The following is a 23,281-nucleotide window of genomic DNA, read 5'->3' on the forward strand; positions in this document are numbered from 1 at the left end:
GAACACTACTACAATTTCGCCTTGTTTAATGGCAACCAATCACTTCAATTTTATTATGTCATTGTAAATGTTTCAAAACTACACTTCATTGTATCATTTATCATGAAAGCAGTCTTGCTATCTATGAATGGGCTGCGCGTTGACCGATGCCCTTCAATGAATGTACAACAACCCAACAAACTTACCAAAATTAGGCTCATTCAGCCTTATATACACACACAGTACAATATATTACAAGTCAACAGATGCACCACTTCTAAAGAGAACAGCTCCCACTAGTGGCACATCATTTCAAATACAAGCACATACAATAGCAAAATGGAAAAGACTCGCTCATTTTGTTATTTGTCCCTCAATATGTTATCCTCCTTTAGGTTGCTGATGAATGTCCATCTTGTGTATTTTTCCTCAGTTCTGTTTCCTGATGATGGTGTTAATGTCTGTGCCACGAAATCCAGGGTTTCCAAGGTCCTTGAGGAGCCCCGCCTTGTCCCTAGCAGCATGACGGGCCACTGATAGCTTGAAAGGCATCAGGAAGTTGTTGACTTCCCGGAAGGCCTTGCCAACCGAGTAAACCTCATGAATCAAGTCCTCCAAGCAGATGATGCCATGTTTACCTACAAATCAAGGTCAAAGTCAGTTTATATCTGCACAATAGGTACTGGTGTCAAATTATTTTCAGATTTGAAGTTAAGAAAGCGTACCCATGCGTTCTTCAATGAAGGTGTTATCTGTTAGCGGAACCGCCTTTGCCCTCGCCTTTGCCCTCACCTTTGTCTGTCCCCTCTTCAGAATGAGCTCACGCACAGACTTTAAATTTGGATATCTATTTGGTAAACAGGAAGTTGTTGATGCGAAAATAACCCACACAATTGATGAATTGCAGTGACTTAACACTCACCCCCAGGCCACATAGGGCTCAACCATCTTCAACATGGTGAGAGAGCTCTTGCCGATTCTGACAAAAGCACCACTGAAGATTTTTCTCAGCCTCAACATCTGGATAACCTTAATCACTTTCGGACTGACACCTTTAATTCTAAAATTAAAATAGTAGAACATTGTGCTGTCTTAAATTAGTGTTATGGTAAAACAACTTTTAATTTTGAATTGTCATACTTACTCTCTAATGCGGACTGCAAAGGCTAATTTATACTTTGCAGGAGGCATCGGGGCGGGCAGCCTCTCTGTGAATCGACGTATTCGAGTATCATCGCGATGTTTCTTATGGCTGTCCTTCAAAAAGTCTTCCAAGCGCTTGAACTTTAACGGTGCACCTTTACAGACCTGAAGCAAAATAAAAACACAAAGTGTTAGTACCTGTATAAATCAAACATTATCAGTTATCACCATTATCTAACTGTGGATACTAAATATAATTTAAAATACACCTAACCAGGATACATACAGTGGTGTGGTGTCTTTAAGAACACTGAAGCATGCAAAGCGGCTTGACCAAATGGCTGCCACGCATTCCGTGGTGGTTCCGCCTCACTGGAGCCCAACCGATTAATCAGATGGCAGATTTAATCTGCCAAATTTATCAACGCTTTTATTTTCTTTCTTTTGTTCTTACACATCACAACAAAAGACAAAAATAACAAAATTCTTACATTCCCGCCGCAAAAAAAGGTTACTTTTCCCATTTTTGCTCCTTGTTTTTAAAGATAAACAAATACTAAAAACAAAGTATTGTAAAACAGTTGTTCTGCCTGTAAGTCATATCTTTATTGTTGTAAGCGTTAAGGGAACAAATGAAGCTATCTTGTATGGCGGACCAAAACTAATAATGACAGAGCATCCGAGCACAAAATAAATGTGAGAGCACAGCATTTTTATTTATTGATTGATATTTGATTCTATTTATACATTTAGTTCAACATTTATTTTCATATTTATTTTTTGAATCTCGTTTTTTATTTTATTTATGGATATATATATATATATATATATATATATATATATAGTCCATTTATATTTATTTGTTGTAATTAATTTTTGAATTATATTTTTTAGATCCATTTTTATTTTCACTTTTAGTCATTTATTTATTTTTAATTTTGGTTTTCCATAATCTTATGCGTTCTACATTTTTTAATTGATCAGCTGATTAATGGGTTATCTGAATTTTATTCTGCAAAAAATTTCAGAATCTGCATTGGCCTAAAAAGATTCTTTATTGATCCGGCCCTCTCTCTCACATACACAATGAATGGGTTCGCAATGGATTCTGCCAAGCGCAGTAAAAATATAAATAAAGAAATAAAAAAAACAGCATTGTGAGGTGTGACTTCATAAATGTGCCTCTTGGAGAATGGTAAAAAATAAAAAATAAAATCCCATAAACAAACTTCTAAACCTTGTTGAAAGCCTTCCCAGAAGCGCAGAAGCTGTTCATCATCATATTAAACCAAATAGTTTTGGCAATATAGTGTATGTTTCTTGTCAAACACAATATGAAGCAATCATGTTTGTCCTAGATATATTTTGGCTGATGGATAATTTGATGTATCGTGGTGGCTATTAAGCCAAATATATATATATATATATTGTTTTTTTACACATGCTTTTTACTTCCGTCAATTCCCGTCAATGGCTGCCCACCTTTCAGTGAGTGCACAACGATGCGAAGCGTAATAAAAAATATACACACTGAGCACAGACTGACGCAGGTTTATGTTCGTTGACGGTTCTTCTCATTCCATGTATTTTTGCGAGGTTTCGTGTCATAAAGCATTCACCGAAAATACGGAAGCACTCAGCGCAACACGGGCATCGTCATTGACGGCAATTGGCTCAAGTGCCCACTTCTGCTTTTTACTAAAGTTAAGGTCCCATGTAAACACAATCAGTGAAATATTAAACTCAACTTTATTTATTATTGAATAAAAAAAATAATGTGTGTGCACAGCTGTGCTTGTGTGACGTTTTGTGGAAGTGACGTCAAGAGATAGAAGTTCCCTCTGATGGAACAGTATTCAGCTTTTTTGTAAATGTGCTTAAAAACACACTTATGCAATTTAGTGTATTGTGGATGATGCAGTTTTTTTTTTCTACATGGGGGCCTTTGTCAGATATGTCCCAAAGGAAGGCCCAGGTAGGTGCCAAAAGCACAGTCTACCACTTGTCTACAATGTAGATTAGTTAGCACCTTGATTGTATGGATTTAACAGAGGGTTATCAGCACGATTACAAAGACAAAATCAAATCACATACTCACCTTTCTCTTTTCAAGAAGTGCCTGCTTAGCTTGTGTGGCTTTAATGGCCTGATACGCTTTCCTCTTTTTCAAAAGATACTCTGGGACCAACTTGATCACTTTCTGTGATCTGAGAGAAGAAGGGGGAAAGAGACCGAGAAATAAATACATGTAATCACTTAAATTCTCAAAATATTCACTGGCTAGCATTTGATTGATTCAAAACTGTCAAAGTCAGAAAAACATATTTGATTTCCTATACAGTACTGTACTATCAATGTAGCTTTACGTTGCTTGGCTACCAGACTAGCCCAAGTATTATCACCAAATTATTTCCGACTAACAACTACATTTCAAACCATATACATTCTAGCAGTTACTGTACATTACACACGCTGACATTTCGCCCAAAAATGGGAAGGCGTCCAAACATGTGACATTGCATTAATTCAAAACTTATTTTCTAACAAAGCAATGTTTGAAATACAAACAGTAACATGTACAGAGGAGTCATATTAATCAAAGCAAGTCAAACCAACACTATGATATGAACAAACAGAGGCAGATGGTATACGATGTAAATAAACTCAATACGTACTCTGATTCTGCCATGTTGGAAACCTTTAACGAATTCGAGCCACTCTTCTTCTACGGCTTTCTTCTTTCTCGCCTCATTTGGCCAGGTCGCAAGGAAAGAGAGGCAATATCGCCCTCTAGGCTATCGGAGTAAAAGTAAAAAAATTAAGACCGGTGAGGGGTAGTAATGCACATGTCGTGCCCAGTCTATCGGAAATGGAATAAGAAGAAGAAGAAGAAGAAGCAGAAGAAGCAGAAGAAGCAGAAGAAGAAGAAGAAGAAGAAGAAGAAGAAAAGTAGTACAAAATACTAGTCGATGCAGTCGCACACGGTCAGCGGGAGCCAACGTATCCTAATTGATGCCGAGCATCGAGCAGACGTGGCAAATATTGAAAGTAACTGATTTAGTCTTTGCTCTTTTATAGGAATGTTTTTTCTTTCATTCGATCTACTGCTAATTTTGTTTGAAAACGTTATTTTAAATTACAGACGATGAAGCATATTTCTCCTCAGCTATGTCTGGCTGAATGAAGTTATGATGGTTCCCGTTAACATAGGTCTTTTTGTGGTTTAAATTACAAACGTTATATCCTCGTTGGGAACATCAGTGTTAATTTTATCAGTGCATTAGACTGTTGAAAACGAACGAATAATAAAGGCTTTTATTTCAGTATTTCGTTACAGAATTCACACAACGCTAACTCGAGACTTGTATACGGAGCAACATGGGGGGAAAAGCATCTTTGCATTCCCTTGCAGAAACGTTCCGCTTGATTTTCTTTTATTTTTTAGCGAGGGAACGCAACATTGAATGAGCATTTATGTACTTCCGGGTCAGCGTCAGTACGTGGGAGATTGCTTCAATGGCTTGAAACTGTTCTTGCCATCAAGAAATAAACCTCTCAGTGATTTTTTTTTAAAATGTTGTAACATTTTGCCAATTTCAAAGTTACACTCAATTGCACTCCCTCACGGGCGCTCCACCTTTGATGCGTTTACCCGGAATTACATAAACGTGCATAAAACAAACAATTCAAAACGGACCCCTCCCATGGTTCAACCCATACGAGCTCAACGTTCACGCCCCTTGCCTCTGACCGGAGTGAGTGACGAGGTATCTTGCAAATGGTCACATTATTGATCCGAGACTGTGCACCGGCGATCACTGACAGGGATAATAGTTCAAAATGACTTAACCTAGCATGGCGCTAAATCAGCAAGCCAACATTATATTTTCTGTTTGGCACTTACCTGTCGAATAGCAAGCAGAGCTCGGAAGCGGGTAAATGCCAAGCCAAGATTATTATTCTCGTTTTCGACCGTGCATTACCCGCTGCACTTTTTGTTGTGGTATACAGTGGTACCTCGGAGTTTGAACATAAATTCGTTCCTGCGAAATCTTCATAGTCCGAATTGTTCAACCTCCGATTTTTTCCCCCCCATAGGAAATAATGTAAATGCAATTAATCCGTTCCCAAGCTCCAAAAACAGAAAATTCCTATTTAAATTTATATTTATGGTTTTTACATTTACAATACAGTACAGTATTTAAACAATAAAAATACCTTACCGTATTTTACATTGGGCATATTGTTAGACTACTAAGCGGTCCTTGCGTGCGTTGTTTAACGTCAGGCATGTTATTGAACAGCTAAGGGGGGTCCCCGTTCCAGCATTCAGTACAGAAGTAGTCACGGTAGTTACAACTGCGCGATAATCTCCTTCCTAATGCCACTGTGGTTCGTAGCACTGTATGTTTTTCTTTGCTTCCACAGGTACTGTTGTCTTTTTTGGCGTAGAAAATTTTTGTGGAAAAATCAACATGCACTCGCAAGTATGGAGCACCTCCGGGAGTATTCACTATCTGACTGAAAATGAGCAGTGCATCATCTCAACTACTGCAACATGAGCATTCGTCATTGCTCGGCTTCACTCGTTTACCCGTTTTCAAGGTATGTTCGGCTTAGCTTGCTTTGCTTGGGTGTTCAAACTCCGAAAATGAGTTCAAACTCCAGGGCATTTTTTGCTCAGATTTTTTGGTTGAAGTCCGAATTGTACGAGTTCCGAGATGTTCGAACTCCGAAGTTCCACTGTAGTTTTTATTTTTAATTTTTTAATTTGAGTCACTCAACTCAACATCCCATCTGCCTACAGTGACACCCCCACCGCCCCCCACTCTGCGATTGGCTGGAGAGTAAACAACTGTCTGTACACACTGAACGTCCCGCTACTGGCAAAACAAACACAAAATTGAAAAATACAGGCTGGGGGCGGTTAAGGAAAAAAATCACCACCACACATTAAGACATTAACATAAGACCAGAGGTGTAGATTGAGAATGAGTTCATGTTTAAACATCATGTATTTAAGAAGTGTTTATTTCTGAGTCAAAACGTTGGACAGTTCCTTTAAAGGTGTTACGGCGCTGTGTAGGCCTGTGGGGCAATGCTGGACATGTCTGGACCTTTGACAACGCTAGTACGGGACCGGAAATAGTGATGACGAGCCAGTACAAAGAGCCGGCTCTTTGAAGTGAACGATGAGAGCCAGCTCCCTCCCTTAAAAGCTGGCTCCGTCATTTTCCCTCGCTCTCTCTCTCTCTTCCTATGTCGCTCTCACCTTTTCACGTGTCTGAAACGAGGTTTAGCTGCGTTGCTCAGAGAGGGAGAGACGGGAATAGAAAGGGAAGGGGGCGAGGGCATGCAGTGAGTGTACTACACGTGGAGCACGTGCTCCGCGTCTCTGCCAGTCAGAGTCTTTTATCCTGGACCTGGAGAGTAGCCTATAATGTTTGTTTTGTTCGCTGCTGCTGCTGTTGCACTTAAATTACTACTCACTATTTGTGTTATTTTGGTTGTTGTTGATTGAAGTTTTAATTTTGTTGCTTATTTATTGTTTGTAGCCTTTTTCACTTCAATAAAATAAACAAAAATAATTTTCTTTGCGTGATAATTGTTGCTATCTGCAGTCATTAGAGTGTAATACTTAGTTCACCAAGTCATTCATCAAAATGTATGCTAAACTTGTCGTAAATATTTAAAAGAAAAGCTAAAGTTAAAAGAGCTGTTTGAGAGCCAAAAAGAGCCGTCTCTTTTCACTGAGCCGATCCAAATGAACCGGATCACCCAAAAGAGCCGAAAATCCCATCATTAACCGGAAATTGATTTGTGTGTCATTGGATACGCTAGCCGTGAGAAGGCGGCTTTTAGGGTTCTTCTTTCTTTTCTGGCTGACTGGGCATGTGAAGTAGGCCTAAAGGGTTTTTTATTATTACATCATTTATTAATTGCGGTTAGAGTAATTGTGCAACTTAACAGTATGAATTGTTTTTACTTTGCACAATAAACTACAATAACACGGTAATGCATTAATCCCATTGAAATGGTTCCTGACAGCACACACGTTACCTACGTGTGTGCTGTCAGGAACCATTGGAGTGGCTTTCTACAGGCCAGTAGCTCTGTTTAAAGCATGAATGCACTAAATAGTGCAGTATAGAAAATTGTCAGTGTTATATATAAAACATTGTATACACCTACCCCTTTCTCCTTATCATTCAACAGTCGTTCCTGTCCATACTGCTGAAGTAACAACGCAAAATGGAAGCAAGGATTGTTTCAAAGTCCACTTTTAGAAGACGGACACAAAGAGACCTCGAGAGAACGCTACAGGAAATTCGTGATAGCAACAACAGGTATTTGGCTGCCAATTCTGAGAATTACACTAGACAAACAGTGATGAAAGACTTTTGTAATGAGAACTTTTTTGGGTGGGAGGGACAAATCAACAAATATTGACATGGACACCAACATTTCTCAACATGATATGAATGCTAACACTTGACTCTCTGGATGCAGGCATTTATAATCTTCCATTGTGTAGTAGCTCATATCTCTAAGAATATTCTGTCTCTCATCAATCAGACTCAATCAACTTGTCTAAAAGTGTCAGAAGTTACGTACAAGAAAGAACATGGACCTCCAGCATAGAGGAGGTTTTGTTGTCGTGTCTTTATGGAAATGGCTCAAAAGTAGTTCAGTGTCATTTAATGGGCTGTGGGCAGTCTGGTTTATGAAGACCAATCTTCATTGATTCATATGTACATCTGTCAAGCCAGCATTAAAAAATGTATATTGTGGTTTTTTTTCCCTTCTCCATTTGCAGGTTGGTTTACTTGGTCCAGTCTTTGGATGAGCAGGAGGATGCGTTTGTGGTGCCAGAGTCTCGGTACAGCAACAGTTCAACACATTGGCCACCATATAAAAATGATGATAAAATCAACAGAGGTATGAAATTAGAAGAGCATCCAAGCCGGTCAAAACATGATGTCAGGAATCAAAAGACACGTGGTAAATGTTTTGTATTTATAATGTGACCTTTAACTCATTTGCTCCCCAAAACGTATAAATACGTTTTATTTTAAATATTACCATGCTCCCTAAGACGTATTTATAATTTTTTTATGCGAGAGCATACTTTGATGCAGCCTCTGAACTGGAGAGAATGCTCGAAGCAATGGTAGTTATTACAAAAACGGCCAGCTGGTGGTAGCAGAGTATAAGAGATCAACCAGGGTCATCTCGCAAAACGCTATTTTCCCCACTGTTTTAAACAGATTTTTGAATAATGATAAAACTTAGCTATACAGTATTCTAATGCTAATTGCTGCAAAACGGAAATGGATAGAAATATACTTTTTTTTTCCTAATGAAAGAAGAGACTAATCTTTCTTTTGGTAGGTTCCAGTTTTTTTTTTTTTTTTTATAGCAATAGAACACAATATTCTGTGGGCCTTGCAAAATCAGTCAGAATCCAGTAAAACAGCCCGGAGCGAAGGGGGTTGCTTCAGTGAACATGGCTGGGAGTGAATGAGTTAAGTACAAATTAGAATTTTGTTGTCATTACATATATACATATATTTTTTACCAAATGTTTATTTCCTAAAACTGTTTATTTTAGATCATAATTGGTCAGCGTGGCAGGTGCTGGATTCTGATCATGCTGAGGAGGTGGCGGGAACACAACGGCCGAAAAGAAAACGTAAAGCCATGTATGTCCCAATTGCAATGAGATTTTACTGTTAAAACTACACATTTTCTTTGATGGTAATGGATATTACTTTTGTATGAATAGCCACTGCTTAGGTGATACAGATTCCGAAAGTGATCAGGACCTACATGAAAGCAACCAGACCAACTCAACAAGATGTTCTAGGAAATCTTCAACAAAAGTGCCAACTCCTTGCCAACCATTTCGGGAGGCGGAATCATCTCTTTCCCAACCACCAGTGTCCTCTCCACAGGCACATTGTCCAAGTCCAAGGTAAATTGAATAAAAAGCTTGTATTGTTCTGTCACAAAAGTAGAGAACGAGATTTTTTTTTTCAATTGGAGTGGTCATGTCTCTTTTTTCCATCATCAACCTGGTCCGCCATCATCACGCCTGCCGTTGCCTCATCGTCTGCCAAGATTGTGCCCACTGTCACCTCCCCGTCACTCATCATCTTGGACTTCACAAACTGAATTCTTCAGACCATCTTTTAAAGTGGGGCTATCGGGAGAAGATGAGATACCGTGCTCTGGTAAGTATGTATGACTGAACTTCCTTACCACACCGTTCGTCACAAGTGTATTTCTTGTTTTTGTTTTGTTTTAGTTTTTTAAATGAACGTTACGTAACATCTATCAGTTGCAGATCTAGGATTGCTCTTGAGATCATCTTTTTTTGTGCATATTATTTAGTCCTGAAGGTATGTGTAACCCTAAAAGCCCAGTAATGATGATGATGTGATGCTTTTTCTCAGCTGCTGAATTTTACCTGCTCTCAATGACTGAAGACATGAAGCGCCAGCTTGATAACGTGCAGCACCAGCTGACGCAGCTGACTGATGTGGTCAATAACCTGAGTGGCGGCAAGACGGTAGATGACCAATGCTCCACGGAAGAACCTGAAGACATTCAGTTTCCTTTGGGGTCACTGGAGCAGGTAGAACACCTGGAGGATTGGCTGAAAAATAAAGACAACTCCTCAAAGAAAAATAACTTGGTATGACCTTTTTGTCCTGGCATTTTAACAACAATCAAATGGTTATTCTCTTCACTCTTTCAAGACATTATAATGGCTAAAATGAATGTCTTAATTGTTTTCCATTTCTCTAGATTTATGCCCTGAGTGCCATTGGTGGGCAGGACGTCAAGCATGTTACATGGAACATCCTATCACATGTTTTTAGTGACTGTGTGGCGAAGAAAATCTGTTGGAAGGGAGTAAATGGGAAGATGGCGTTCAGCCAGATGGTATCGAAAACAATGATTACACGTGAGTACAGACTGCATAAATGTGTTAAAAAAATGATTAACAAAAATATGTTGTATGTGCCCCCACTAGTTTAAACATAGCGTTCTGATTATTATCACGTTTGTGGAATATGAGTTGAGAAGCAAAATCTAGCCATATTTATCCATCTCGTGGCGGCCATTTTGCCAATTGCTGTCAACTGAAAATCACATCACAGTTGCTCAGGGTTGAGGTAACCACCAATCACAGTTCAGCTTGCAGACATCACATGACCAAACTCAGAAAACAGGGGAGCCGTGATTATTTGTTTCAAAATGGCCGCTCCCTAAGATGGATAAAAACGGATGGGTTTTGCTGCTTAATTAATTTTCCAAATGCATGTGTTTAGACAAGCGGGGGGATGCATACAATATTACCATCAAGAATCTTTCTGCGTAGTGATGGGCAGATAAAGCCTTTTGAACACTCAAAGCTTTCCATCAAATTGGTTCACAAAAAAGTTCTGCTCGTGAGGCTTCATGTACCCCCCCCCCCCCCCCCCCCGGTGGCTCAAATTAAAACTGTCATTTGAACTACTTTTTTTTTACCTTTTTGCTGTCTTGCAACAGTGTTGTTTTAGGAGCAATTACATATGCTTTAGTTGCCAATTTGTATTTTTAGTTATTTATCTGTAATTGAGTAATATTTGTTTTGTGTATTATTACTTGGGGTATTGTTTTTATTAGGTTTTTAACATGCTGAAGTTGCTGGAACTGTACGTTTGTTAAAAAAAGAGTAACATATTTGACTTGTGTGTTACACTCATGCTGTTAATAAGTTCATAAATATTGTGTGGGTAATGTCATGTTGTGAAAATTTGTAATCCTGTAGGATATATAATAAAAAAAACAAATAATGAGGCATTGATTGCATGTAAACTGAGGTCATGGGGACTGTGCTTATGGATACTGAAGTGATGGGGATTGTATTTATGAGTACTGATAGTTATGATAGATAAATGGTTAACAAATCTGATTGTTGTACTTTAATAGCGCACAACAAGCACTTCACCTCGCAATGCAAATGACTTGAATTTTCAAAGTAACGCGTCATGCCATTAGTGTTGCCAAACCGAGGATGCCTTTTTTTTATAAGCAGCCGGCAAAAAAAAAAGCGTGTTACGGGCAAATTTGCAACGCTCAAAACATGCATTGACACGCAACTTTTGCAGAGAAGCATTGCATATGCTGTGTGAAACTCTGCAAAAGTCGAACCACTTCCTGAATCCATGAAGTGTCATACGTCATCGGTGACGTCATTTGCCCGGAATGAATCACGCCTCGACATGCGCTCCGAAACCTCGGCACATTACGTCCCATCACTATTTCTGGGTAGACTTCCTCTTTGAATGATAATGTAATTATAACGTTTTGTTTATAGGTGCTGTACGCCAATGTCATGTTGCAAAGGAAGCAACAGAAATGGAAATCAACAAACATGTGATCAGGTGGTTTAACTTGGCAAATGACCGAGGAGGTGGTCGTCGGAACCGTGAGCTCAGCAGGTAGCACTTGGTGAAGCGGATATTTTAATCAAGTTGTACATATGAAATATTATAACGCATATTTTATGACATTGCCATGATTTTTCTGGTACGGTGTTGCAGTTAAAATAAATTGTTTTATTTTTATTCAACAGTTTGTAATTTAAAATGTTTTTTTCCCCTTCTTCTCCCTAGGTCTACAGAACACAACCAATGGCAGCCTGATGACTGACATGAACAGACGCGCAACAATTAATTGGCAACTAATCAGTTTTAAATGTAATCAATTATTATTTGTGATAATTGATTAATCATTTACATATATTTTTCTGACATGTTACCGACCATATAAGTAGCTGAATCAATATATGGTGGCAATTTGAAGTTATGCCCTGGATTTGAATAGAAATTAAAACTGTTTTTGTTTTTTAAATGGCTTTAAAGCTGCTCAATGCATCAACAAATTGGCGTTCAAATCGCTACTGCTACATGTGGCCGAAAAATGAAACCGTACACTCCCTTCTTCACCTACGTACTTGCGCGCATATCCGCAGACAAGAGGGCAAGACATTTGAATTGAAATTTGAATTCCGAATTCAGTTTGAAAACTACTGGCCAGAGGCTTGCCAGAGCATTGACAACAGCGGTCAAATAAAAAAAGTATATTGTAAATATATTTTTGGGGCAAATTCTTCCATAGAGAAGTTTAAAAGCAACTTGTTTTTCTGTTTTTTTTCACTGTACAATGCTGTCATTTTAAATAAATGTAACTTTAAGTTAAAATAAATAAATATTCATTGTCATTGTGTAATGAAGAAGCACAGTACCTTGAAATGTACAAATGACTAATTTTCGATACTAAAGATCCAGATCTGGACCACAATCCAGGATAGAATTTTTGGGAATTGCATGTGGGCTAGATATAGTTTTGGCCCGCAGTCGTTCCGTATCTGCCAAGCTAATCCGCTTAACATGAGGCCCATTATTTCAAAAGATATTGAGCTCGATCAGGGTTATTTTTTTGTGTGTGGCAAATTTGGGTCGTATTTTGAGCACATCTGGCCCATATCCCGACCTAGTTATATTTTGCTGTTTAGTTTGTAAATTACAGTATGTGTGCAACCTAATTAGTGCTAGATTATTATCAGTATGTTCAATGGTTCATGAGGTTGTTATCAGTGGCATGAATAGTGATTGGCAGTTGTTAATTTAGAACCCTGGGCATGTTGAACACTTTATTCTCTATTTTTTTAAATTTATTGTCAAGTACTAAAAGGCCTTTTACTTCCACACCTTTTGATGCCCGCAATGAAGCTGTGAATAAGCATTACCCTTATTTCTTCACCATTATCTTATTTTCACAAGTTTTGGGAAATGCTGGACTAAACTGGGAACTTGGGGATTGTGTTTAGCTCCATGTCTTGTGGTAATGTGTGTTGGTATGACCCAAAAAAATGAAAGTCATTGGATCTTTGTATCCTGGAATTTTGAGGAAAGGAAAATTTAATATAACTTCAAAATAAATTTGTACATGAGAAGTAAAAATAATAATATGATGATAGCAATTTAAAAAAAAAAGAAGCCTGTTTCTGCGTGGGTTGACCTCTTAGGGGCAGTGTGGTGCCGTGCATTGGTGGAACACACACTTCTAATGAGATAAGATTAATTATAACTACAATTACAATACAACCATACTGCTGCTCACAAATGTTCAGTCTAGCTTCAACTACTCTTTGCCATAGCTTCATTGTGTGGCTTATTAGCTTTATTCCTCTGTAGTTGCCACAAGTAGTTCCTCTGTAGTTGCACGTGTCCCTTGTTCTTAAAATGGGCACCAGCACACTTCTCCTCCATTCCTCAGGTATCTTCTCACTATCTAAGATCCTGTTGAACAACCCAGTCAAAAATTCTACTGCTACCTTTCCTGGACACTTCCGCACCTAAACAGGTATATCATCAGGACCAAGTGCCTTTCCAATCTTCATCCTCTTCAATGCTCTTCTCACTTCATCCTTACTAATCTTTGCTACTTCCTGGTCCACAACAGTCACCTCTTCTACTCTTCGTTCGCTCTCATTTTCCTCATTCATCAACTCTTCAAAGTACTCTTTCCATCTTCCCATCACACTACTGGCATCTGTCAAGTGTCAACACACTTCCATCCCTATCCTTTATTACCCTAACATGTTGCACGTCCTTTCCATCGCTATCTTTTTGCCTTGTTAACTTGTATAGATCAGTCACTCCCTCCTTACTGTCCAACCTAGCATACAATTCATTGCAAGCCCCTTCTTTGGCCTTTGCCACTTCTACTTTCACCCTACGCTGCATTTCCCTGTCCTCCTGTTTACTTTCTTCAGTCCTCTCAGTGTCCCACTTCTTCTTAGCTAACCTCTTTCTCTGGATCCACTTCTGCACCTCCTCATTTCACCAAGTCTCATTATCTCCTTTCCTTCCAGATGACACACCAAGGACTGCCCTACCTGTCTCCCTGATCACATTTGCTGTAGTTGTCCAATCTGGAAGCACCCCCTGACTATCCAGAACTTGTCTCAACTCCTTCCTGAAAGTCACACAACACTCTTCCTTTTTCAGCTTCCACCATTTTGTCCTCTGCTCTGCCTTTGCCGTCTTTGTCTTCCTCACCACCTGAGTATCCTACACACTACCATGCTGTCTGGCTACTCTCTCACCTACCTCTACTTTGCAGTCACTGATCTCCTTCAGATTACACCATCCACACAAAATGTAGTCTACCTGTGTACTCCTACCTCCACTCTTGTAGGTCACCCTATGTTCCTGCCTCTTCTGGAAGAAAGTATTCACGATAACCTTTTCCATTCTTTTTGCAAAGTCAACCACCATCTGTCCTTCTGCGTTCCTCTCCTGGATACCAAACTTGGCCATCACCTCCTCGTCACCTCTGTTTCCTGCACCAACATGTCGATTGAAGTCTGCACCAATGACAACTCTCACTTCGAGGGATGCTCTGCATCATTTCATCAAGGTCCAACCAAAAGTTTTCCTTCTCCTCCAGCTCACATCCTACCTGTGGCGCATACCCACTAACAACATTGATCATCACACCTTCGATTCCTACCTTAAGGCTCATCACTCTGTCTGACACGCTTTTGACCTCCAGGACATATCTAACATCTAATCCTCCTTCAGGATAACTCCTACTCCATTTCTCTTCCTATCTACACCATGATAGAATAACTTGAACCCTGCTCCTAAACTTTTTTTTGCTCCCTTTCCACCTTGTCTCCTGAACACACAGTATGTCCACCTTCCTCCTCTGTTTGTACTGGATACTTTCTAATATGACAATTTATGTATCACGTGGTCACAGCAAATATGTACGTTCTTGCGAGTGGCAAAACTCACGGAGAGGTTGAGGTAAACCTCAAATGGTTTGAATGAATGAATTAAATCTTGTGAGGTGGTATGAAAAACTCGTATACACAAGGGAACTACTTTTCTACCACCATCATTTATTTTTGTTTGTTTCCTGGCACCTGTAGTTTATGAACAGGACCGTGTCCTACTGATCCTCACTGCTTGATTTGACAAGCTGGCCAAGGCTGAGAGGCAGGCCGGGCGTGAACAGCGTGGTCTACCTCTTGCAGGGAAAGTGACCGAAGGGTCTGGTTTAGTGGTGAAGATCACCGGTGTTGAATGTTTTCTACCCTCATTTTTTCCCACACAGGCTTGATTCATGTTTGCCTGGAGCACCTTTATTTGCTCACACTTACCTTCCCAGCCAGCTGTCCCATGTAGTCAAAACATGGAGGTAAACCCTGGAGAAGGTCAACCAGAAGATGTGCACAATGTGTACTGTACATTTAAATAAAAATGATTTCCTACCTCCAAGGCAAGTAGGCAACATCACATTCACAACACTTTCAGTCTGATTTTCATATGACTCATTTTCACAGTACTTTATTAACTGTATATGTTAAAGGTATCGTATATTTTCTGCTTATTAAGGTATAAATAATACACTATACTACATACCGCAATAACCACAATAATATTGTATATAAATCGCCTGCAATGATATTTAACAGCCAGCAGGTGTCCTCCTTTAGCCACGGACTTTTTCTGCAGTGATGGTGAGATGAGTGGGGATTTGAATGATTTGACAAAAAACAAATTTAAACTAAGCCCACTCTGCCTCTCGAAACACTTGCAGTCATAATAGAGTTGGGTGTCAGATTCAATTTACGAGTCTACCATATTTATGAATGAAAAAAGTGTCACTCACGCCTCTACTGCGGTCAGATACTGAGACAGTTTCTATTCTCCCCAAGTGGACTGGCTACGTGACAACAGAGTGAGCATTATTTAAAATTCGAAGCATTGAAATCCTTGTGTTTTTGAAGCTTTTTTTTTTAAGGTGGCCAACATAATCGTGTCTTTCCGTAATGCACAATCGGCTTGACTTCGCTTTCCACGTGTAGGCAGGCTGGCGCAGTCTGATACGCCATTCGTACTGTCAATCAACAAAAATGGCACATTCGGGTACTCTGTAAAATACGGATTCTTAGAATAAAAAAATGTATTCATCAGACACCGAGTTTAATTAAAAACAATTAACATCAGAAAACTTGAACGTGAAGAAATTATCATTATTAACGCTTCTATGCTATTTCACAACGAATTTTGGCATGATTTAGCTCATGGTCAAAGCATTCACAGCACTATGTGTTTGATGTAAACCTTGTTTTATACTGTCGTTCTGATAACTATAGAAAGACAATTAAAAATTATTCAAAACCGTAAAAATTAACAAATATATAAATGTAGCACACATATCATGTAGCGTTCATGAACCCATGTGTTATTAAATTTCTGCGTTAAATATAATAAATCCCACAGTTCGTGAAGGCAGCAGTAGTTACATTGTGGCCCTGCAGAGCTAACGCCATCACACACAGTGGCGACGACAAGAAGAGCTGCGATTTGATGGACACAACAGCAGCAGCCTTTATTGCACTTCTGTAATTCCATCAGAACGCCAATGGAATAATAGTGCTACGGATTATTAAGTGCACTTTAAACGGGTAAGATTTATCATTTAATTTATTTCGCCTCGTAGTCGTTTACTCCAGTGAATGCATTAGCCAATGAATTACTGCAACTGTCTAGTTTTTATTTATTTTGTGTTCATAACGATAGATATACCTCTCGCCTAGCGCTTACTTTACTATAATAATGTTTTGCTAAGGTTTGTTTAAATGTGATGCACCATGTGTGTTGAGCGACAAATAAATATACACCAGTTTAGGTTTGGTCGTTGAAAGTGGGATGAACCTACCGCAAACGAAGTTAATTAGTCGTATAGATATAACAGTGATATTTGCCCCAAATGACCATTTAGTTTTTTTTACGATCAGGTCCGTAACGTGTTTTGCTTTTAGACTTATTTATTTATTTATTTTACGCCCGGCTCCGTTGTTTACCATGCCTCCCACCTTCAAAAGCCTTCTTCAGCATCATCAGCATCCCCTATTGATGCCTAGTGGAGTCATATGAAGGACACAACCTCGCAGACAACGCACTGTTGAGGGATGCTTTTCACTTCTTTTGTATCTAAGAAAGACAAGAAAACGAGGTTAAGTTTTGATGAAAGTGAATGTCTTATACGGTTTGTTTGGGGGTCTTCTGTTTTCTAGTGGATGGTTGGGAAGAACTGTCTTTGCACATTTAATTCTTAAGGGTGAAAGTGTCGGAAAAGTGGTAGGAAGCACTGTCTTCAGTAGGGATGGGCATGATAATCAGTTCACTTATTGTTTTTCAGGGCATGATAATCAGTTCACTTATTGTTTTTCAGGGTTCTGTTGATTGTAATTGTGCCTTGAAGCAATTGATTTGAATACCAATGAAAATAATAGTTTTGAAAAAAAAAAATGGTGTCCGGCAACATCCATCCTCTTCTCTCCCCTTTATTCTTCCTCTATTCAAGAAGCACCTTGAATGAAATTTGTACTTGATTCACCTTTTGTTGGCTAACTTCAGTTTGTTCTCCTTGTATCAGCCTTTTAATAACTCATTCATTGCCATGTGGTTGTCTTATGCCTATCCTGGTTTTAACATTTCACATGTTAAAAACATGTAACCTCCCAGCGTGTGTGTGTCTTTAGATGTTATCTATGAAGACTAGAAACTAGGCAGGGGATAAATTATCATTATTGTAAAGAACAATCTCACTTGGTGAAAAGTTCACATACTGTAGTACATACGTCATATGTGCTTGTTTGTTTAGATGATTAATCAGACAGTCACTATCAAGCCAATCACTGTGTTTTAAGGGGTCTACAAACCGGTTGTCATCCAACTATCTGTGCTCATTGTCCTGGCCTGAACTGAAACGTGCAGTTGGAAAAGCGTCTTTATCTTAGCTTCATGGGCTTTCAAATCATTTGGCCTCAAGTGCAGAAAACTGCCAGCAACTCTGTTAAAGCTGTAATCCTCAACTTTCTTCAACTTTATTATGTAACAACTAATCCATGTAATTCAAATTTCTCCAAAATTTCCTAATCCTATCAGGAAATGGTTGACATGAGAGCGTAACAAATTGAAAATGAGGATATATTTTTTCAGAAATTGCACCGTCAAAATTTTAATGTTATTTATTTATTCAGTTAAGTAAAAATGTCCATCCTAAAATATTGATGATAGAAAATTACTGTAATTTCATGGAGAACTTAATTTAGATTTTTGAACAACTTCCAAGAACAGTAAGGAGGGAAAAAAACATTAGAAAGTCTTTGCACTCTAAATGAAAATGATCTATTATTATTTTTTACATACAAAAGGAAAATGTGTTTTCCCAGAAAGCTTTTGATTGATAAAAAAAAAAAAAAAAAAGCCAATACAAAGCATTACTACTCATAGAACACTGTAAATGTCATAAAGTAAAATAACATTTTACCAAATATATATGGAATCTGTTCTATTCTGGGCTTTATGGCCATCTGATTTCAGTTGAGTAAAGTGTAAAATATTAGACAACTGTGGAAAAGACCCAATGGTTCAGCGGTTTATGTCATCACATTGTTAGGTCAGATGGTCTAAACTCGTGTGTCTGCGTCCTGCAGCATCTTCCAGAGGTCAGAGTTATATCGCAACAATGTTGCCCCTTGTGTTATTCCTTCACTCTTTTCTCTCTTACTGTTTATTTACTTATACAGAGGGTCTTCAGTTTATTTTTCTTACAGTAGCGACAGAACCCAAATTTTGTAACGTGCTGTGGTGTGGTCTATCACTAACCGACTGCTAACACAGTAGTAAAGTCAGAATTACAGTAAATACATTTAAAACAATCAAATGGGGTACAGAAAGTATGGTGGGAACGGAGCGTGCCTTGTGCCATTTGACGATTTTGATACGCCACTTAACAAAGTAGTTTATTGTACATACTCCTTTTGTAATCTTAATAAATACAGCCACTATTTGTATGAAAAGCATTTAGTACAGCAGTAACAGAACATGCCTTCTTGTGCTGCATGCAATGTATTCTTACTCACGCCATTTCTAACCACGACACTTGGTACTTATTGGGACGAGGGCTGCTGATATAGAATATTTTGCTATTCAGATATCTAATAATATTATGATATAAAACAGCAGTCTGGTCTGTTAAAAAACGATCAGCATAAACTGCAACTGCAAGTGTGCAGAGTCATCTTTGCCTATAAAGTGCCTTTGAAAAGAAGTCCGACAGATCTTGTCAGCCTGTATGGGGCACTTAGTGGCTAGCTGCTAGCCACTAGCCACTACCACTTGGAACAGGTGCCACATTTCACAATGTCAGTAGATTTTTTTTGAATGTCCTTAATTACCAATTGGACATTTCAGGATGATGGCAATTTAAACTATCCAACTTCCAGGCTCAGGAAGATGAGACAAGTCAGCCATCACACCACCACACTCTGCCACAATGCCAACAAACAAAACACATAATAAAAAAAAAAGTAAAAAAAATACATAAGCACAGCAAGACACTGATGTTAACGTATTACTGTATTTAGGAAGATTTTATTTTGATGTTGGCCTACTCACGACGTTGTTGGTGTGTTATTGTCATGGATAACCTTGCTACAACTAGCTTGACTGTCTTCCCAACCATGGACACCAAATTAACAGGTACCCCAGGCAGAAAAAAAAAAATCCTCAACCATTTTTTAGGAATTGCGGTTCTCGGATTTCTCTGCCTTGTTTTACATCTATGCTATTCGTGACTATTGTAAACCCAGGTCCCCTGTAATTAGTGGCCAATTGTGAGTAGGGTCCGACCGATTAATCGATTATTGGCCTTCAAATATCGGCCAAAACAATCGGCCAAAAGGGCCAAATGGTCAATTATTGCAGTTACCGAAGAAAACCAAAGTTTCTGACGCTGTGAAAGTACATTGAATGCACAATTTTTGCTTGCGTAGCATTAGCAACTAGCAAGTGTGTAGCGTATGTTATTCTGTTGTCCCTAAGTGTCGTTGAAGCTGTTTAATGACACCGCAGTTGGAGTTAACTGTAAAACTAAACACACAACGTTAAGTATTACACCCACTGTATATTTAAATACAAAAAGCTTCGTTTTTAAAACATTGCTAGCCTAGCGCTAATGCTAAAAGCAAAGGGAGGATCCCATTCAAATGCTAACCGGAAGTTAGCATCGACTTTGGGAGTGTTTTCCTTTCAAATAACGAATATCCACACACAAATCTTGTGGGAATATATACCCACAGATCAGATAACACTACGCAAAGGCACAAATTCTTCCCAATGTGTGAAAAACAAGTTATTTTATTAGAATTCAATCGCAACTTTCTTCTGTACTCACTTTTAAGTGTGTACGCCATGGATGCACGGCACCACACTGCCTCTAAGAGGCCACGACGCACAGGAACAGTCAGTATTTGTTCTGTTTTTTTCAGTTGCTATTATTTTAGTTTATTCTATTGTTATTTCACTTTCTTATTGTTTTATTTTGTCATTGTCCTTTCAAGTTACATTTAAAGTTGATATGTCAAGGATTCAAACACTTTATTTTCTCAAAATTCAATGATGCAAACATTCAAGGATTTTTTTTTGTCTTAACACACATTCCCACATGACATGGCACGAAATACAATCCCAGGTTAGCCCAGTAAGTCCCAAGACTTGTGAAAATAACACAAGATAAAAATGTATAAAAGAAAAGGTTGATACTTTACAGCAGTTGTAATTTAGTAAGAATGGTTTTATTATTGACACATAAATCTATACATGTATACTTCATAATTTTTTTTGATAAGTTCATACTATGGACTTGTCATACAAAGCAGAAAACCTTAAAAGCAAAAGTTTGTGTGTAAGTGACACCCATTGAAAAGGAATTGGCTAGGGGGGGTAATTTTATGCATTATATATATTTTTAAATAATCAACAGATTATTCGGTAATCTGTATTTTTCTCTCTCCAAAAATCGGCCGCAAAAAAAGCATATTGGTCAGGCCCTAATTGTGAAATACAATATTATCAGTGAAATGCACAGATAACAGTTTAGCAGGGACGTATGTTGACGTGTGAGTGTAGAGCTACAGATGTGATATTAATTTTATGTGTGAAATGAATTGAGTAATTATCTCCAAGGGGCTGCGAGCATCAAAATCAATGCAGTCTGACATTCTGTTCATGTTTTGATCTTGCGTTGATAAGATAACCATGACATCACTGCTCTTTTTGGCTCAACTTTCAAATTCTATGAATCTGTTAAAAAAAAATCCCCACTTCCAAACAAGCTACAATTGTTGTTCTTTGATTTAGTTGATCAATTGATGTAATTTTAGTGACATACGGTGAGGTTCATGATGTTGGGTAAGATCATTGATTATGTCAGTCAGTGTTACAAATAGTTGAACCCCAAAATAATAGCTTCTAATTATTATTTGGCCCAAAAAAAATAACTGTGCTTATTTGGTGGTGAGGAAGTGGTGTGAGTATATTTGCACTGCACATCCCATTTGTTAATTTCTTCATTTCAATAGACAAAACCATTATAATTATACAAAAAATAAGTTTTTGAGTATTGTTTTTAATGTTATTATTAGAGGTGGGAATGTTTGAATGTCTCACGATTCGATTCAATTCCGATTTTTGGGTCTGCGATTGGATTCAGAATCGATTTTCGATTTAGATCGATTTTTGATTCAAAGTGATTTGATTGACAATGATTTTTGCTTCAATCTATAGATGTGCAAGGAATTGTAATGATCTATTCCAGTCTGACTTGCTAATGCTAATTAGCGCGCTACTCGCGGCACTTTTTTTTTTTAAGAACGGCTCCACGCCGGAAATTTTTTTTTTTATTGGAATAACCTGACCGAACCTAATCCTTCTACTCTCTAATGTGACTACAATTTAACAGTGTATTAGACCGCGTGGAACCACACTGCCTCTAAGTGGCCAAACCGGGTAAAACATGAAAAGAGCTCCCAAAAAAAGGCACACAGACAAAGGCAAGACAGTATAAAATAATTTAAATAAAATAGATTTTGGAACATTTCAAATCGATTCTGAATAGAGAATCGATTTTTTTGGCACACCCCTAGTTATTAATATTATTATAAAATAGAATATTATTTATGTAAATGAAGTCCATGTTCCACCCCGTTCACAAAAATCTCAGTCATTTTCTTGTAGAATTCCTTGTTTTGACTGTCAAAGTCAAATAAAAAAAATACAATCCTTGCAGATGACTAGTTCTAGTTTAGAAAGCCGAACATAAAGAGTTTGAGGTGATAACTTTCCTCGTGAAGCTTCATCTGAACTTCTATTTGAATATAATTTCACTATTGAAATTGAGGAGCTTACTTTTTATTTCACGATGCCATCAGTGGGAGTCTATTGACACTCAGCATGGACGTGATAAAAGATGAGTGTTTTTGAGAGGCTTTGACACCACACAGTGGATGTTTTCGTAGTTCCAGTTCCATGGTTGGTAGCTTGACAGCCCTTGTAGATGCCCATCTTGGACTGCGTCTTTGCAGGAATTCAATTAGCGAGAATTGTTTGTCAAGGCTCCGAGGCAGCAGCGGATCAGGCAGATCATATCACGCAGATCGCGTCACCTGGCTGCAATCCTTGATCAACCCACTGCTTCCACTTGCCAGCGCGCTCCCGTTGTGTGTGCTGCCGTTAAATGTGCAAAGTCTGTTATTGGTGGTTGAAACCAAGTTGTGGTTTAATTTCCTCTGAAAAGAATCACAGTTGCTCATTTACATCTGGAGCGCAGGCAAGGCATGGCGCTGTGGCTTTTTCTCATATATCCTGGTCGAGGTTTTCCATTTTTAATCTAGATAATTTTCTTTTTTAATCTTTCAATTCCAGTCTGCTCTTAAGTCCTTTTAGCCCCTAGTCAGGGGTTCAATAGTGCGCTGATGTGCACTGGTCTATTTAAATTCTTAACACTGACTAAATCGAAATCTTTAATGCTACTACTAACCACCTCCAAGATGGAAAGTTTATACTGCAGCTGAAGCAGAGGCTGGAAATTGGGGGTTCTTATAACAGGTTTTAACCACAGGCGGGTGTGTGGAGCAGTTGTGCAGAGCCGTGGTATGATGTGCTATTTGTTTGAGAGGCAGTTACGTGTATTAAACTCCCCAATTTTTCTTTTCAAAGTGCTTTTCCCAAGTGTCTAA

At 38.5% G+C, this 23,281-nt stretch overlaps 3 protein-coding genes and 1 pseudogene across 10 annotated transcripts in view; 2 read left to right on the forward strand and 2 right to left on the reverse strand.

The window, feature by feature from the left end:
- Positions 1-9: 9 nt before the first annotated feature.
- Positions 10-3,930, reverse strand: rpl7l1 (ribosomal protein L7-like 1). The gene is made up of 6 exons (XM_086060573.1): positions 3,798-3,930; positions 3,221-3,329; positions 1,124-1,287; positions 902-1,039; positions 705-826; positions 10-617 (listed from the first exon to the last, which is right to left on the reverse strand). The coding sequence occupies exons 1-6, from the start codon at positions 3,809-3,811 to the stop codon at positions 409-411; spliced, it is 756 nt and encodes a 251-aa protein (XP_085916699.1). The 5' UTR covers positions 3,812-3,930; the 3' UTR covers positions 10-408.
- Position 3,931: 1 nt separating this feature from the next.
- On the forward strand, positions 3,932-12,405 carry LOC147158266 (uncharacterized). Of its 6 annotated transcripts, none has more exons than XM_086060567.1 (11): positions 3,932-4,170; positions 5,551-5,727; positions 7,339-7,469; positions 7,940-8,124; positions 8,735-8,825; positions 8,909-9,097; positions 9,244-9,356; positions 9,579-9,820; positions 9,934-10,093; positions 11,492-11,615; positions 11,790-12,405. In XM_086060567.1, exons 3-11 carry the CDS (start codon positions 7,375-7,377, stop codon positions 11,824-11,826), a joined length of 1,236 nt encoding a protein of 411 aa, XP_085916693.1. In that variant the 5' UTR covers positions 3,932-4,170; positions 5,551-5,727; positions 7,339-7,374; the 3' UTR covers positions 11,827-12,405. The 6 variants fall into 6 exon arrangements, with proteins under 6 accessions (XP_085916693.1, XP_085916697.1, XP_085916696.1 ...); XM_086060571.1 differs by having other exon boundaries at positions 7,940-8,061; XM_086060568.1 differs by lacking the exon at positions 3,932-4,170 and adding an exon at positions 4,779-4,889.
- A 1,129-nt stretch (positions 12,406-13,534) lies between these two features.
- On the reverse strand, positions 13,535-15,370 carry LOC147158267 (uncharacterized; annotated as a pseudogene).
- Positions 15,371-16,504: 1,134 nt separating this feature from the next.
- The window catches only part of fynb (FYN proto-oncogene, Src family tyrosine kinase b), a 79,289-nt gene continuing 72,512 nt past the window's right edge, over positions 16,505-23,281 (forward strand). For all 3 annotated transcript variants that reach the window (XM_086060507.1, XM_086060505.1, XM_086060506.1), the window contains exon 1: positions 16,505-16,660. The gene's annotated coding sequence lies outside the window, so the exon portion shown is untranslated. The remainder of the gene's footprint in view (positions 16,661-23,281) is intronic.

Source organism: Leptonotus elevatus, chromosome 18, assembly GCF_054856555.1.
Source record: "Leptonotus elevatus isolate MCC_2025b chromosome 18, RoL_Lele_1.0, whole genome shotgun sequence".
Classification (NCBI taxonomy): Eukaryota; Metazoa; Chordata; class Actinopteri; order Syngnathiformes; family Syngnathidae; genus Leptonotus; species Leptonotus elevatus.